The sequence below is a fragment of the Coturnix japonica genome, chromosome 11 (genome assembly GCF_054131305.1).
Source record: "Coturnix japonica strain WE chromosome 11, WE-NBRP24, whole genome shotgun sequence".
Classification (NCBI taxonomy): Eukaryota; Metazoa; Chordata; class Aves; order Galliformes; family Phasianidae; genus Coturnix; species Coturnix japonica.
Genome location: NC_140673.1, coordinates 18920492 through 18938908, shown reverse-complemented (window position 1 = coordinate 18938908; position 18417 = coordinate 18920492). Strand labels below are relative to the sequence as shown.

The 18417-nt window shown below is 37.4% G+C and overlaps 2 protein-coding genes across 3 annotated transcripts in view; one reads left to right on the top strand and one right to left on the bottom strand.

The window, feature by feature from the left end:
* PIGK (phosphatidylinositol glycan anchor biosynthesis class K) overlaps positions 1-18417 on the bottom strand; it is a 136065-nt gene that overhangs the window by 66138 nt on the left and 51510 nt on the right. The window contains exon 1 of one of the 2 annotated variants that reach the window (XM_085511541.1): positions 4301-4374. The exons of the other annotated variant lie outside the window; for it this stretch is intronic. The gene's annotated coding sequence lies outside the window, so the exon portion shown is untranslated. Of the gene's footprint in view, positions 1-4300; positions 4375-18417 lie in introns of those variants that run through there. 2 annotated transcript variants of the gene reach the window in all.
* AK5 (adenylate kinase 5) overlaps positions 8066-18417 on the top strand; it is a 76274-nt gene continuing 65922 nt past the window's right edge. Inside the window, exons 1-5 of the mRNA XM_015870253.3 lie at positions 8066-8185; positions 9720-9906; positions 10916-11083; positions 16469-16638; positions 16766-16879. Coding sequence (XP_015725739.2) covers positions 8126-8185; positions 9720-9906; positions 10916-11083; positions 16469-16638; positions 16766-16879 — 699 coding nt within the window. The 5' untranslated portion in view covers positions 8066-8125. The remainder of the gene's footprint in view (positions 8186-9719; positions 9907-10915; positions 11084-16468; positions 16639-16765; positions 16880-18417) is intronic.

Here is an 18417-nt window from a genome sequence, read left to right as displayed (position 1 = left end):
AGGGGAAGCATTTTTAATGCAAATCCTCTACCATGGATGGATTTTTATCATAAGAGCATTTAAAATTGAAGGGTCTTGACATATTGTGTCTTCCTTATATCCTCATTTTGCAACCAGAACAGCATAAAATATCTTTTCTATTTCATTCAGTAATTCAGTATCTATTTATGATAATCTAAAATTGTTAGATTGGTTTTCAAATCCTTTTCTGAAATAAGTTTATCCATTAGGCTATTTATCTGCCTAGAATTCTAGACAGAAAATGTACTCTCTCAGAGGAGATCTTTTTTATGGTCACAAATGAAAAATGTATTTTGGAAGGGAAATGTCTGTGTTTGCATTAATAATATTGAGTGGTAAATTCAGCTCTTTTCCAGAAATTGCTCATAACATTTTCTTTTCCATAATAAAAGTCAGATAGGAAAGCTAGCTCTATGAGGCAGAATTCTTCTAACCTAGAGCCTGGGTGAATGAAGGGTGCAGAGAAGAGGAGATGAGAGCAGAGGAGGGGAGGGGAGGGGAGGGGGAAATTTGAAATCCGTGGTAAAGTTAATAATTTAGTTTCTTACTGGCCCACTGTAGTCAAGGGCTGTAAAAGACATTCTTAAAACTGCAGACTCCCAGGCAGACATGCTTTCTAATTTTTGAATAAATGGAGATATGGAACGTACTAGTGATTGAAATTTTATAAGATAACTTGAATAATGAAATGGAAGATATCATGAGCTCAATAAGATCCAGAATATACAAGGAAAAATATGTGAAGCAAGTAATCACTTTTTCAAATGCATATCAAAATACTGTTTAAAACAACATGTTGTTTTGTTGTTTTTTTTCCCCTGAACATTTATGAATAAATATGAAAGATGCAGGGAGCCTGTCACTTGTACAGCTGTGCAGGTTTGTAGCAACCTGCCTCTTGAAACATGTTCAGAGAGGAGCAGAACTTTGTAAGAAGTTCTCCAGAAAACAGCTAACAGTCCTCTCCTGATTGCTGCCTTGTGTCATGACTCCAACACCCAGTCAGGCTGTGTTTGCTATCCAGAACAGTTTAATTTCTTTAGGAATGTAAGGGACCCTGTTAGGAATTGAGGCTGAACAACTACTTAATTTTATTGGATAGGAGGAGAGGACTTGGTGACTCAAGTTTTGCTGAATATTTTTAGTAATTTCAAATGTTAAAAACATTATTCAGTATCTCGTTCTATCCTGTATCAAGCCATACACTTCTTCCATTTAGCTAACAATTTTCAACCCATGCTTTGTTGTTCTGAGTTCAAGTTCAACCAGCATATTACAGTTTCATCAGCTGTTCTGTTACCTCTGCTAATAAGCCATCTGGCAGGGTGTCATCTTCTACTGAAAACAGGTATTTGATCCAATTCTCATTTGTTATAATGTCAAGAAAGCATTCATTGAAGTCACTGACTAAATTCAATGTTCTCGTACGTCAGCAGAAAGTCAGGATGAATTTTGAATTAACATTAAAACATTTCCATGGTTAAAACATTTGCCAGTTCCTCTCATGTTGTCTCTCAACAGCTCATTGCATCTTAAGATGATTTTTAAAAATCTTTTTCTTGTTCTGTGTTCTGATTTTCATCTAATTATTATGCAGTGTGCACATCTTAGTCTCTATAAATCGGGTTCCATTCATTGCAATGCAAGAACAAAAAGTTAAATAGATGAATCCAAGAACATAAGCTCATTCAGTAGGGGCTTAGCTCAATCAAAATTAAAATTCTATACACAAAATATTTGCTCCTAAAATAAAATTGAGAGTTGTGAGCCAACACCTTCCTAAGATGCAACTTTCCTAGGTTTATAAAGGAGGGTTTGGATAGTCATCCTCCACTTCATAATGAAATATGGAAAGCACACAAAGCTTTAGGTCTAAATAAATTAAGTTCTTTAATGATGAAACAACAGATACCAGTGGCTAACCTGCATCTTGACAGCTACTGCTTTGTGATGAATACTGAGTATGGCAATAGGTGGCTCTTCAATTTTTCCAGAACACTAGATATTGCAGTGATCAATCTCAACAAGAACACATGCCAATGTTATTCCATTGTGAACTCTAAGCATAATAAATCATACTGTGACTAAATAAAGTTTCTGTTTACATGTACAGCTTGTCCAAAATTAATAGTACTTGGAGTGCTCTGTATTGAAATAAAAACCTGGAAATGTAAATGTCCTACGGGCCCTACCCTACTGAAAAAGCTCAGTCCAGAATCCTCCTTAACTCTAGGTTAAAAAAAAATTATCAATCTAACTTGTACCTTTTTCCCCATTACTTGACATCACAATATGATGAGCCATTGTAAGAGATTTGCTGAAAGTTTCTCAATAAGAGCAATCATATCATCACATCATATGACTCTTCTAAGCCCTTCAAATTGGAAGTTGCCATTACTTTCCATTCACTTAGCTTAAAAAAAAAATAAAATCAAGAGGCTTCTCTTTTCAAGAGCTCTACTTTCTATCAAGGTGATTTTCACCATATGGTTGAATAACTGCTTATACAAATAAGGCACTGCTGCATTATACCACTCAAATAAAACTCAAATGATGAGTAGCAGGAAATCATACTTTCTAACAATCTTACACACTTTTGAGTTTCCAGAATGAAGTCTAATAGCTGTGGCTGAATTCTTTTCTTTCCATCTCCCCAGGTTATTCAGTTCATGCCTATTTTATTAACTGACTTGTGTGGTATTTCTTTGTGCGTTTATTTTTCTTTCTTTTTTTTTTTTCCCCCTATAGCTACCAACATTTCCTTAGTTCATATAAAGCAAACAAAACAAGCTAAAATTACTTCATTTTCAGTATCTATTTGAGAGGAATTCATATGATTAGAACTTTAAATTCTGTGGTTGGTTTCCTCAGGAAGAAAAGGCAAGGAAACAAAGAATTTACTGGGTTTCAAAAAAGCATCTGATCCTTTCTAAGTCATTGAAAATTCAGTATACTGAAAAATGGTAACTGAGGAAAACAAATAATCTTCCCAAAAAGTGATTTCTGTATCATCTTGGATGGGAAATTCCAGTTTAACTACCATAAAATAAAAGCAAAAAGCATCAAGAAGCCATCATGAATAAGAGTGAAGGCCTGTTTAAGTCCACTGTGATCTCAGCAATAGAAACCAGCAGGAATTGAGTTAAGAACAGGGAAAACTTCTACAGGATCTTTTGCTTTCCATCTTGCTAAGACTTAAGGACTTCCTGAGGTGGCAACCTTGAATTTATTAAGCTACGTAATGCCTCTACAATATCCTCATGGTATCTAATTATTATGAGTCAGATCAGGGTTTAGTACTTAAATTGAAAAACATGAAATTTAGCATGAAGATAAAGATGCTTAAGAATAAAAAAAGCATCCATAACAAATACTGGAAACCTCAAGAAATATGTCAGATATTAAAAAAGTGTAAAAACCAAGAATAGAAACAAAATGGCATAAAGACCAATGGTCAGAGAGGTGAAACGGGATTAAAAGAGCTGGTTTTCCATACAGAAGAATGAAAAGGATTCTAACGAGATCATTGAATTTGATTGCACAGATACATTGAAAGCAACCGGAAGCCTTCACTACCTACTTCTGTTCAGTATATGGAGAAATAATCAGATGATGTAATTATATCATAGGGCTATGATGAAATATTCTCCATTTCAAATGCAGCCAGATAAGTATTATAAACTGTAGCCACTAAAAACAACTGAGTAAATCCGCATATCTGGATAACTTGTATTAGAGTTTTAAAACAGCTGGAAAAGACATTTTGGGGACTGTATGAAGCCTTGGAATCTTTGCATTCATTACTGGAGCTGAAAAATAAAACCGACTGAAATTGAAATGGGAAATGTTACATGAATTTTGTCCCATGGCACTGTGTTTCGGCCATGTGCTGTATAACTGTTTTACTGATTACCAGCAAACAAACAAACAAACAAAACAAAGACAAAATCACTGGTAACAACACTGATACACTGGAAGACAGCAAGGACTAGGGAAGTGGTAACTCACAAGAGGGCATTAGTACCGGGTCATCTGGTAAACGGGCTACAAGCAAATGTATGTTGTTATACATCTAATGATAAAGAACAGCTGTTTATTATAGAAATGCGCAGTGTATGTAGGAATGTAGCAGAGTAGAAAGCAGAGCTGCTAGGAGCCTGATAGAAAACCAGTCAAGAATGAACCACATTGCAACACAGAGGCCAGTGCACCATTTCAATCCATCAGTGTGGAAAGAGAACTGTTACAATGTTAGAGGCAGGTTGAATCACATCAGTACCTGGTGCTGATCTGACTGGTTCTGGAACAGTGTGTCCTGGTTGATGCCTTCGCAGAAGAAGCCTATTGCTAAACTGGAAAGAGTTCAGGAAAAGGTCAAAATAACGATTACACTTTAATGGGAAAGTCAAAGCCACACATATTTAGCTTATCAAAAAGAAGTATAAGGATCATAGCCTTTATTTATTTGGGTTGTTTGTTTGTTTTTTCCCACATCATATTGAAGCCTTCATCTTCAAATTTTAAAGCAGCACATTTCATTGTTCCCTCCCAGGTTTTATTCATTTTTGTGTCCACTGAAGTTACAAAAAACGGCAGTTCTGGGACTCAGAGAAAAATACATCCAGAGACCAGATTTTGTCAGGTAGAATTCTCCCTACCTTTCAATGTAGCTCACTTAAGTAGTCTGCTTAGATAGGAAAAAAAATACTGGATTTAAAGTCTCGCATATCATCGTTTTACTTACAGAATCTAGAAATTCAAACCATCCACATGTATTGCACCAGCCTGTATAAAGCACGTCAATCCAAGGACATCAGTTCTGATCTAATAAAGCATCTAGAAAAGCTGCAGGTTATTTGGAAAAAAGACAGCCACTATGGGTTGAATGGTCACTAGGCGGAAAAATGAGAAGACTTTAAAAACACTGGGAGATTCTGAAGTGATTTTTGAAAACGGCACCTAATTAAGTTATCTCTGAAGGCTCTGGGTGTTATGTAATTGTTTTAACCAAGAAGAAGAAATGGCCCAGAACAGCATATCCCGGCTGACCCCATGCTAATTTCATATTAGTTCGGCTTCATTTATTTACTGGAGAAAGCAACAAGAATGGAAATGGAACCAGCCCAATAATATAAGATCCATTTAAAGCTTCAAGATTAATTTCCAGAACTTCTGAATTACCATTTTGATAATAAAATATTGCTCTGTGCCTTCTTGACCTGCAGAAGAAGTAGGAAGTGGTAGAAGTATTTCCAGTAATTCTATCTCACTGCAGTGCTGGAAAGGGCTGCCTGTACCTTCAGAAGTGGACGATGCTCTGGAGTTTAAATTTGTGTTCCCATTTATTTCTACTTCTTTCACATCCTGTGTTATTTTCTGAAGCAGTAGAACCACTTCAGCTCCATCCACAGTCTTGATCAGATGCTGTTAAAAGACAAACAGCTAACTTTAAAGCAGCTGCCTTTAAGCTACACATACATACCTGAAATGATAAATAACCCGGCTTTATGAGCAAGTTTAATTAATTCTCAATTCTTTGCTGCTGATGTTCTTCAGAGCCTCAGAGAAGCACTGATCCATGACCCTGCTTCAATATGGGGATTTTGCCACAGGCAAATTACTTCTAGAAGGAGGTGCCATATTGTTAGATCAAAAAGTATACTTCCTGGATATATTTGACATATTCAGTCTGACAGATATATATATATTTAATAATAACTTAGATGTGCCTAACAGTAATAATTGAATGGCAGAAAGTCAGATTTTTATTTTATTTTTCCTGGTAGTGTGATCTAATGGAGCAAAATGCAGGGTAATTTGCAGAAGAAAATAAACATGTCAGACAAGAATTTACACACACAAGAAAATCCCATTTCTGAGAATGATGTCATGATACAAGCAACAATATGGAAAGCACGTGAAAGGAAAAGTTATTCCAGGACATCAGATGGATGGGGAAACTATATACCCATAAAAGCTGAACATATAAATATAGATATGCTAAAAGCTTATAAATGGAATTTGTCTGGGACAATAATAGTATAGTTAGACTTTTTGGCATTGACTAAAAATACATTTTAAAACCACAGAATGCCAAAACTACGGCTCTGTTTTCCTAAATAGGATGGCAACTTCAATTAGCCCACTCTTAGATCAGAATTTATTTTAAGAAAATATCTATTTAATTTAATTCATTCTTCTTGTCAAGCTACATTTAAGGTCTTCCATAAACAATCCTGCATCTTTTAATTAGGACAGTGGAGGATACTTTTTACTCGGTAAAGAAAAAATAAGATACTATACTTTTCAATGAATTTCCATTTGTTTGTATTCAAATCTTACCAACAGAAAGAAGGTTTAAAGCCATGTAATTAATGTATGAGATGCTCCAGTTCCATGACATCACTGCAGATTTCTCAAGGGGATTGGGTTCATAGAAAATGGAGATGGGAAGAATTTGACATTGTCTTATCCGAGCTTCTTTCCAGAGATACTTCAGCTGATGGGAAGCACAGGCCATCATTGGTGGAGTTATGCAAAGGGATATTGGTGGATCCCCATCAAGTGGAAGCCACTTGGAGTAACTGGATGGTTGAACACTTGGAAAACCTTCCAGTCTTGTTTGAAGAAGAAAATGGATCTGCCTCTGGCAGACTCGAAGCCTCTATGGAATAAAGTAAAGTGTCTATAGAAAAGGCTGGAGGTAGGGCAAAGGAAGAAGGAGGCAATTTCACTAGAGCCAGCAAGACAAGGAATATAGTTGCTATGAGAGGGAGCAACAAGTCAAATTGATGTTGATACACAAATAAATCCATGTACAAGAGGAAAAGTTTCTTGAAAGGCTCCTGGGAAGACCTATCCACTGTAGGAACAGTACAGAGCTACATAAAGCAAATGCTCAGCTTGAAGTTAGCAATCTAGTCCTGTTAGGGTGCACATCAGTGAAAATACATGGTGTTGTTTGTATCAGAAGAGAGCAACATCATCAAAAAGGTAGATCCAGTATCAAACTTGATATTGGCAATTAAGCAATTGAAATAACCTACTCTAACTTCCAGTGTGCCACAGAAGATACACTCTCAACAACATTAATCAGAGCACATCTAGAATCTGCTACTGCAGATTGGCTTCCTTGTAGACAAAAGATGGTGGTAAATGAGTGAGCTCAGTGAGCTCACAAAGCTGGCCAGGAACAGGAGAAGAGGCAATGGCTTTAAGTTGCACCAGAGAGATTCAGGTTGGATATTAGGAAAATTTTCTTCTCAGAAAGAGCTTTGGTACAGGCTGCCCAGGGAGATGGTGGAGTCACCATCCCTGGAGGTGTTCAAGAACCATGAAAATGTGCCACTGAGGGACATGGTTAGTGGACATGGTAGAGTTCGGTTGATGCTTGGATTGGATGATTTTAAGGGTCTTTTCCAACCTTAATGATTCTATGATAGTACTTGCTTTTATAAGACCTGAGGGAACTGGGCTGATTTAGCCTGGGGACAGCTTACAGAGCATATAGCAGCTTCCCACTGTTTTTGAGGAGGCTGCCATGCAGGTGGGGCCAAGTACTTCATAATGGTGCATGCAATGATGGTAGACAAGACAAGCTAAGCCAAGGCAGGCTGTAATGGAATGGAAGGAAACCACAACACCAGCTAAGCACAGGCTGCACAGAGAGGCTGTGCAGCCGTTTGGGGTTTGCAGGGTGAGACCACCACTTCAAGCCCTTACCAGCCTCCTTGGAGCTCAGAGCTAACCCTGCTCTGAGATGAAGGATGGACAAGGGACCTCGTCAGGACCGTCCCTGTGATCTAATGGTCACAATGACCACGACACACGGGATTTTAGCAGTCCGATCGCCAGCGATGCTCAGCCAATTCCCACCTCCTCCTCTCCGCGGGCACCTCCTGAAACTTTCCCCGGCAGCCTGCGCCCGCCTTCCTCCCGCCTTTTGGGGGGGCAGAACCGCTCACCCGCTCCCTCCGTGCAGCGGGGACGGAGAGGCGGGCAGCCTGCCTTCCCTCCTCCCCCCGCCCCGGTTCGCCCGCCCGCCGAAGCCTCACCGAGAGGCTCCCGCATTGCACCGCCGTGCCCCTGCTCCCCTGCCGCCGGTATGAGCGCCGGTGAGGCGAAGGAGTATCTTGCCCGCAGGGAGATCCCGCAGCTTTTCGAGGTAGGATGAACGGGGCTGGGTGTTTATTGGGGGCGGGGGACTGAAGGTGGCTGGAAGGACGGAGCCGCACCGCTCTGCGGGCTGGACCCCCCACCCCGGGGCACGAGTGCTGCCGGGCAGTCGGTATGAAGGTGGCAGCCCCGCAGCGCCCCCCGGCACGGGGTGGGGGCAGCGGCTGCCCTCGTTCAGCCCCTCGGGAAGGAGCAAACTCTGGCTTCTTGCAAGTTACATGCTGCTAATGGTCGGTGATTACTTCCCTATGCAGAATGGATTGATATATATATATATATATATATGTTTTCAGAAGCAGGCATCCCGCCTTCTATATAAAACGCATACATATGCATTTTCCATAGTCTGTTCCGAAGCAAGACATTGTTCTCTGTACGTTTGGAAATGACAGGGCACAGAGCATTGTTACATTTTGCAGACACACTGAAAATGGGAATGCTTTAGCAAGAGATGCAGATCAAACTGTTTTCCTATACAGGCGTAAGGCTGGTGCTAGCAATTTACAGTAATGGTGCACATCTGCCATAATACATGGCTAGTTGCTGTGGTCAGGTAAGTAAAATAATGCCTAGATGCATATACATTGTACCCTTTTTGACAAGCACAAACCTATATAAGTAGCACTCACTTGTAGTATGAACTGTAGATAATAAATGAGCAGATTCTGAATCAGAGCTCTTTATGACTAGCATCAACTATGACCCTCAGAGTACATGCACACAGACTGGGAAAAACACAAAGGAAGAGAAACCACCCTGTAACATTTATTCTTTGGAGCAGGTTGGATGAGGTTGTCTTGTGGAGAGGTGAGCTGGTGACCTATGTATCACTTTGTCAAGGAAAATCAATTCCCATGCGTCAGAGGAGGGCCTAGCATTCCTTCTTCCTCACTCCGCAATGCTCGTTGGTACAATGAGTGTGGAATGAATGGCACAGACAGGGATTTTCTAATGGCTGGGAGTTTCTGCTCTATTACATCAGGAACTGCCTGAATGAAACTTTGGGTTTTTTCTCCAATACTTACCAAGATGATAAGTGGGCAATTCTCATGATTTTGAAAAATCTTTTCTCATTATTTGTTAAAGTGTTGACCCAGGAATATGTGTATTATACCTGTGGCTGAACCCATCTTTAACAGAAATATACATTCTAGTGATTTAACAGAATACGCAGTGTACGTAAGTGGGTTTTTTGGCTCACGCATTGCTGTACATATATTTGCCAGTAGCAGGTCTAAGAAAATTTAAGGACATTATTTTTTGAATTATTTTCAGTTTCATTTTGATGCAAACAGACAAGTATAAAGATATAGCCGTAAGCCCCCTGAATCATCTTTTGTAACACCAACAAGCTCAAATCATGTAATTTATGCAGGCCTCAGTCTCATGCATTGGTTTGAGTGGGAAATCTGAATATATAAGGAATATGGGGTTTCTCTACACAAGGTCAAATTCAAAGTGTAAGTGCTTCTTTCTTCCTATCATCTATCATTGTTGTATGTATTTCTGATCTGACATTGCAGAGTCTGTTGAATGGATTAATGTGTTACAAACCTGATGACCCTATTGAATATTTGGAAAGCTGCTTGCAGAAGGTGAAAGAGCTTGGAGGATCAGAAAAAGTGAAATGGGACACTTTTGTCAGCCCAGAAAAGAAGACTCTGCCTCCACTCAATGGAGGACAATCGAGGAGATCTTTTTTCAGAAATGGTAATGTATTAAGTATGAAAATATTTATATCTTCTGTATTATGAATGGCTTTACATCCACTACTGAATTATTTTATACTGACGTCTATAGCAGACCGAGTCTCATTCCGACCTTTGTTAGGCAAAGGATTAAGTTTTCTGTTCACTTGGGTTTTCACATTTGGGTTTCTTCTGTAACAAATATGTGAGAGAGGAAGTTGTAATCATTTGGCAGCCTGATAATGCATGTTTGCTGTGTAAATGCTTGACACATCAGTGGAGAAATTTCTCATATCCTCCTTAAAATAGTGGCGAAGACAGGATTAAAGCTCTCTTAATGCATTTGGCTTATGTTTTTGGTTGGTCCCTATGGGTAACATATGTACCAACTTCACTGCACTTACACTTTTTTTTGGCCTAATTTATATTGAAGCTATATATGCAGAATGTAGTAAATATGCAAGCTACAAATTCTTAGATAAAGGTGCTTCTCATAAAGCCCAGCAAATGTCATTAACAAAACCTGTAATTATTTTATTTGTAATGTTTAACAAGGAGTAGTTAGCTTGTCTTTCAGTTGCCATAGTTATTCTTCCTTGCTATCCAGCAGTTCATTAAACTAATTAGCAAGATTACTATTCTATCTCTGTGTACAACATGTATCACCAGAGGAGTTCTGCTTAGCAGTACAGGCTGTCTGCACAACACAAGCTTCCTCTTCTCAGAGGCCACTGCCAAACTCTGGGTGCTATGAACAGATTTTCACAGAAAAGCTGAAGTATTTGTAAATTTAAGGAAACACCAAGGAGAATGGATTTTTAGTGGTTCCAATGTGATAAGTCAGATAATTACAGGCAAGGAATACAGTGATAGCAAGCACATTGTAAAATTAGAAGATACTGTATTTTTTACTACAGGAAAGCTAGACTTTATGCCTTATGCTTATTTATTATATTTAAATATATGCACAGAATAGGTTTTCAATTTTCTGTATATTTGCACGATTCCCAGTTTATCTTACTATTTTACAGTGATGCCTGATAATTCTAACTTCCCTTACCGACGGTACGAACGACTCCCTCCAATCCAACAGTTTTCTATAGAAAGTGACACCGATCTTTCTGAAACTGCTGAGCTAATTGAGGAATATGATGTGTTTGATCCTGCAAGACCTCGACCAAAAATTATCCTTGTCATAGGTATGAACACAGACTCATTTTGACAACATTTTGTCTTTCCGGCTTTGACTTTTTACTTGTTCTGCAAACACAGCAGGTGCCAGTGTGTATTTAAATGCAGGTATTCTGTCTGCCCTAGCAAGTGGTGCAGCCCAATTAAGAGTGAATCTGAAAGATAAACATCCAGGACATAACATCCAACTGCTAGCATTGTAATGGAGTTACCATGAGCATTTGTGGTTCTGTTCTGTAGCTTCAGTGTCCATTAGTGGATGGAGTGCCTATGGTTTACTTTTGGAGCGTATCTGCTGGTACAGTTTAATCTAAAATGAATCAATTCCTTGATACAGGTCACTATGTGAATCAAAGTGCTCTTCCTCTGGATCTGGAATGAAACACCTAATGTAGATGTACCCAAAGCTGCAAAAAAAAAGGGGCTATTTAAAACAATGGATAAGCCAGTTCAAATAGGTGATAGGAACTATTGTCCTCTGTAGTTAGAACCTTAAAAACTGATCAACAGGCCCATCTGGATTGAGTGTATATTACCTCTAGTCCATAACATTCATAAAATAATCTCTAGATCTACTGGCAAGTGAATCTTGTGCCAATTTCAGAGAGAGAGAGACCTGAAAAGGAGTTAATTGTGCTCTCTCTCCAGGTTCTCTTGTGTGCTGTTTAGTGCTCTTTCTAAGCAACTGTTTTCCAGCCTCAAACAATCATGCTGTTTATTAAGAGATAACTGTAGTTTAAGGCTAAATCTACATTTCTTTGGCTGAATTTTAGTTTCTTTGTCATCTGGGGCAGTTGTCTTTCTACCCTGTTTAAATAGGTACAAGCACAGGTATGAGGAACAGAGGATCACATTTTTGTCTATAAATCCTTATTTATACTAAAAGGAGAGATTTTCTCTGTAAGAGAGAACAGTGTAAAACTAAATAGAAGTGTCCTCCCTGCATTATAAAGTGGGATCTCTAAAAAATGAATGTGCTCCAGGGTCTGCATCCAGCAGTCCTCAGAAATGTGATAGTCAAATATACTGCAAAGAGAAAAACAGGCATTTTTCTAAATATTTGTGGTATGCCAAAAGAATGGCTTAGGCATTTGCACTGCCTTCATATTTTGTTTCCGCATGACAAATCACAACAGGCACATCTCTCCACGCACCAGTGAACTATCAGGTTTACTTTAGATGGAGAAAGACCACATGCCCTTCATTCATCTTAATTAATTAACTAGCCTTCCATTTAATAGGAATAAAAGCTGTCTCTTATGCATTGAAATTTGTGTCACTCAATTACAGTAGAGCAATGAATGAAGATTCGGTCTAGACAAAAGAAAGAGATTGGCTTTCACCTCTGGAACTGAGTGCAGGAGTATTTAAACTGAAATCCTTGAACACCTGAATATAGTGAGCAGAGCATGGATTTTGCAGAGCTTTTGTTTTCTCCCTTTTATATAGAGAACATTGTAAGCATCCCACAAAGGTTATTTCAGGTTTATTTTCCAATTGAGTTTCTCTGAATCTGCCTATTACAGTGTGATCTGATAGCAGCACAACACTACATGAAGCTTAACGGCTACTGTCCAATTTAGTACAATATCAAGAAAATTTCTCCCAAATTCAACTTTCTATTGAGAAGGCACATAAAAACTAAAATTGAAAGTATAAAAGAGAGAAAAATGAGAAAAAAAAAAAGGCCACAATATATTTCAAGAGACAAAAATTGTACACAAAAATAATGTGTTGCATACTTCTCAGTTTGCATGAAAGTGCCCACTAAAGCTCCAGTTAAGCAACATATTTATGTCTAACTAGGCTTAACCTACCTTACTGCCTAGCTACTATGACACTTGTTCCATCCATTGTTGGAGACTGAAACAAACAAAAGTTAAGGAACGCTTCCATAAGGGTTTTTACAGCTTCTAGACTTTATGAAATTTATCATATATATAATGCACCAAGTAGCCCATAAGAGTGGGATCTGGTTCTTTTTCTACATTTGCAGCTGATGAAACATAAAGCTACAAAACAAGTATGTGAAAAATCAGGTAGAATCAGCCAGGATGGCAGCCATGTAGATGAACGGAAAATTAAGTTTCTAAAGCATTATAGCACTAAAGTGTACTTTCTAATGTATTTTGAGGAATACATTTTTACTATTGGTACACTCTGAATACCTTAAAAATTTCTCTGATGTCATTAGCCATATCTTTTAAACTGTTGTTTTAAACTGCACTTAGCGTAAAACGTTAGTTAATACAAGATGAAAGTTTTCATTTCATAAGAAAAATTTGAAGGGTCGAACAAAGTTAAAGTGTCACTAATTGGCTGATCATTCCATTTGTTAAATTCAGTCGACAGCTTGATTTCGAAATCACACATCTATTCAGGATTCTTAACTACACGAGTTTAATTTGAATTTGCAAGAACGTAAGCACAGTCAAAAGTTCCAACTTATGCCACATTAAAACAACTGCCTTAGTAAAACTTCTTGGGCATAACGAGCATCTCTTAAAACCAGTTAGCAAACATAATCTTAGATACAACAAATGTTCCCTGATCTAGACATGTAAGAAGTAATCATGCTTTTCCTTAATAATGTCTAATCTCAGAATAACTGGAAATAATGAAAAAGAAAAGGCATTTGTTTTTCTCTTCTGGCGTACAGTTTGCCCGTATGATTTATTGGAGTCAAAAATGGAGATTATAATGATTTACTCTGAGAATTAATTTTGTCCAATCATTTTTCTTTAATAACCTGTTTCCCACTAGATTGTAAATGGATAACCCCAGTTTGCTCTGAAGGGATATTCTTTTGGATTGTAAAAAATGTGATTTGTGAGATCATTAAAGCAAATCTTTTCTCTCTTTTTTTTTATGCTTGCAAATTTGAATTGAAAGAACAGAAGTATCAGTGTACAGCTTTATTCTGCTTCTCTTTAATGACAAAGGAAATCTCTCCCTTACAGAAACGTGAGGTCTACTTGCTTTCAAAAAGTTCTACTATTTTTTTTTTTCTCCCAGCTCTTTTAGGCTTTTACAGAGTGATACTTTTTCAAGAAACAATTTCTCTTTTTTTGGCATCTTTTGTAACTCTACTGTCATATATGCATTATTACCCTTGTTCTCACATTTTTTTTCTATTTCTAATTATCTAGAGATAAGCTATTTATGTTTTGAACTTTTCTTTTACTGAGCTGCAAGGTAGTTTGTTTCAAACTGGTCTGGCATCCTCAGGGAAATAAACTGAAAGAAAGTTTTATATATGCAAGGATTATGCACAGCATTGGATCCAGAATGTTCTACAAACCCTTTGCTTTAAGGCAGTCACAACCTACTGCTGCTTATATCTGGTAGCTAGGAGTATTGAAAAAAAAAAAACAACAGCCACATAAATTAATACAAATAACTGGTATACAAGAATAAACACATAATACATAGAATATATTGTATGCATTATTTATGTTATGCACATTAGATTGCAGTGTGTGGCTTTATATATATAGCTTAAAGAAATCTTTACACAGAGTGAGTAGATATTGTAATTAAGAATAGACGTACATATTATGGTAGTATCTACTCCGTGCAAACCATCAGCAATCAGCTGGCAATTAGCAGCACTTCTCTGTGCTGGGCTTTTCATCTATCTAAGGAAAAGCACACTGGGAATCCACTACTGCAAACCCACTATTGTTCCAGATTACCAAGAGCCTGTAATAAATTGTAAACAATATAGTATTATCTCGTTAGAACATCTGTATCAGGTATGGTTTTGTTACAGGAGCAAAATAGAGCATAAGGTTTGGTGGAATGTAGCTTTCATGGAGAAGGCTGAGCATGCCACCAGAAGGAACTGAAGAGAGCCAAGGCAGAGCTGCTTTGTAGCCACCTGGGCAGATTGTTATACCTGATTCCTGGTACAACAAAAGCTTGTATATCTACAAAAGGGAAACATTCTTTATTCTAACAAAGAGGAAAGCTGAAAAAACTAGATGACCTACTACACTTGATATTCAATAATAGCTGCAAAGCCTAATTTAATCTCCAAAAAGAAGAGAGAAAGCTTGTGCCTTGTTAGGTGAAGGAATGACCTGATTTAAGTTGCAACGGCAAGGCAGAGTTACCAGCACATTCGGCGTGCAGAAACATTGCTCATGGCTGCTGGTGGCACTGAAAGCCTTCTGCCGTGTAACGCTACGGTACAGGTTTGAGCCTGGGTATACAGAGTGTCATAACTGTGTAGGAAGAAATCCTGGAAATCTTATTCTACAGCCAGATCTGTATTAATTGTATAAATGTCTAAAAGCTATTTATGGGAATTATGCAGACAACGATAAGCAAGAGTTCTATTATTACTAGAAAACAACTCATTGTATCCATATTTACTTTTACCACATTGCTGCATTTCTTTAATGTCCACAGAAAATGTGTGTTATGCTTTTAGTAAGACTAATTCCAAATCTGTGAAGTAAAATTCAATGCTCTCACGCAAAAGTGCTCCCAAAATAATTAACTAGTGTTGGGAGTTAATATCAAAGCATTCATTTTGGTTTTGATTTTGCATACTATTTAGTAATATACATCTTTCTGTAAGTAAATATTTATTTCTGTCAAAACCATTCCCTATTTTTACACACCGGGTTCCAGTTTCTCTGTTATTCACATCTTATCACATTCTATTAGTTCAGGTCTGTTCATGCTTCTGCTGTCCAAATGACCCTCACCTCAGCATTCCCTATTGTCTAATGTGGCTGTGATTTTGATACCTATTCTGCCTGAAGGGTCTCTTTATTCTTCAAGTTGTCCGTAAAGCTGAACCCACCAAACTGCTTCTCTATCAGATGCTTTGAGCATCAATACCAGAAGTACGCATGGTTCAATGAGAATCCATCTACCAAATTACTGTGGAAACATCTCAGCTGATTATTTAATATTTCTCTGTATTTTATAATTTCAAAACCTCAGAAACTCCTATTTAGGAGCAGATTTTATTAGTTCAGTTTCTTGGATGCTTTATTCAAACAGGTATTCTGCCATGAGTAAACAGGACTATTTGACTCTACCTTTGGAACCAAAGAGTCCAGAGGTGACTGGTTCATTTGTCTCTCCCTTACCACAAATCAGGAAGAATTCCTTTGCAGGAACAGTTTTCAGATGAGGTCAAGCCCAAAAGAGGATATTTATTTTTTCTTCATAAGTAATTTGTATTTCTGTGTAGTTTTAAAAACTGTTACCTTTATAACTGGGTAGATCAGACCCATTTCTAATGACTGGTAACTAATTATGCAGCTGCAAGGTGTGTTCTGGTACTGGAGGATTGGTGGTGGCAGCAGAGATTTCCCATATGACTGAGTACTTCAGATGATGTTTTAATTTAATGTTTTGCTTATTCTTAACAATAGGTGGCCCAGGAAGTGGTAAAGGAACACAGAGTTTGAAAATAGCAGAACGCTATGGATTTAACTACATATCAGTTGGTGAATTGTTAAGAAAGAAGATCCACAGCACAAGCAGCAATAGAAAATGGAGTCTAATTGCTAAAATAATTACTACTGGAGAACTAGCCCCTCAGGTACAGCAGAGTTAAGCCTATCCTCTGTTAATATTTACTTTCTAAGGATTTGTACATGCTGTCTTAATGTGCACCATCAAGAAAATCTACTTCAAAATACTGAATAAACTTCTTTTCTCTGCGAAAGGAAACAACCATAACTGAAATCAAACAGAGATTAATGCAGATCCCTGATGAAGAGGGTATAGTGATCGATGGATTTCCCAGAGATGTTGCCCAGGCAATCTCCTTTGAGGACCAAGTAAGATATTGTTTTTGTTTATTTAATCTGTATTTCTTTAACAGGCTCCTTGAAATTCCTGGGAAGACTAGCTGTTATTTCTCATTGAGCATTGCTCTTTAAATCTTTGCAAGTATGTAATTACAGACTAAAAGAAAGTCATTCTTTTGTTTAATGCTGTAGAGCATGAAGAAAAAGTACTTCTAAAAAGAAAGCATAGTAACATCATGAATAATCTAAGTCTCCTGCCTCAGTAATTAAAATCCTCTCACGATGAAGAAAATTACATAAGATCTAACAATTATTTTTTTTATACATACTAGTGATTTTCTAAGGGGGAGAATGTATTTCCATATCTAATTGTTCTATTTAGTCTACATTAAGAGAAACATACTTAAATCAATGCATATATTCTCAATGCATTTAATCACATAGTACTACTGTGCATTGAAAAGACTGGAATAAAATTGCCTGTTTTGCAGGTTTTCTGAACCAGAAATGATATGCTTTTTTTAAAGTCACTTTGGTTATTATATATTATGCTTATAGGATTTAGTCAGCTAAAAGTGTATGTTGAATTCTATTCAGATGTTGTTTTTATGTGCATATTTTAAACTCATCTAAAAATACTTAAATTCAATGGAGAAAAAACAGGCCATCTAATTTTCTTACTAAGTGCTATTAACGTGACAGTTATGGTCAAAAGCAATGGTTGCAGTTTCAGTGCTGTATTTTCAGAGTGCCTTTCAAGCAGAGCATTTCAAAGTACTTCACAATTGCTAGCATATGACCAGTTCTGTACTTTGAATTCTAAGTGGCATTGCCAGGACAGAAGTAACAAAAGGAAGCAGTTAATGAGGCATTTCATTAATGCTTTTATAAGGTAGCGTTCTGGGCAAAATTTAGAAGACTGATTTGAGGAAATTAAGGGAAATACATAAAATAGTTATTACAGAAAAGAGCCAATGACTGCCAGCTATATCTCCTTATAATTAGTGAAAGAGATGATTATTTTATAAACGAAACATAGAGCATAAATTTAGGCATTTCCTTGTCCCATTTTCATCTCCAGTATATTTTGTGACAGCATGACTGAAGTGTATTTCTTGGTACTCTAGTTTTGTGCTGACTTTGTAGTTGATGAAAGAACATGGGGGAGGGGTGAAAGTGGAAGAACTGACAGGATCTATATTATTAAGTTCTTTAGCTTATTAAATTCTATCTCTACAAAGGAAAACCAGTTAAACATCAGTTGAGCACCCATCATTAGAAAACCAACTAACAAATGGAATCCAGAATGTAATAGAAAAAGCTCTTGCAAACCACACCATGGAAGGGGGGAAAGATTAAAACTGTTTAGTGTATGCTTGGACTCTATCACTGCATCATTCAAAAATTGTTTTCCAGTATTTCCTAATTTAATTTGAAAGATTCCTCTCTACAGATTTGGTTAGCCCCTGTTGATTGTATAAGACAACTTTATAAAAGAGTGATGGAAAGATAGAAAGCCTGACTTTTGCTCCTTTTTAGTATGTTCCATTTCTTCAAGGATGTCGTAG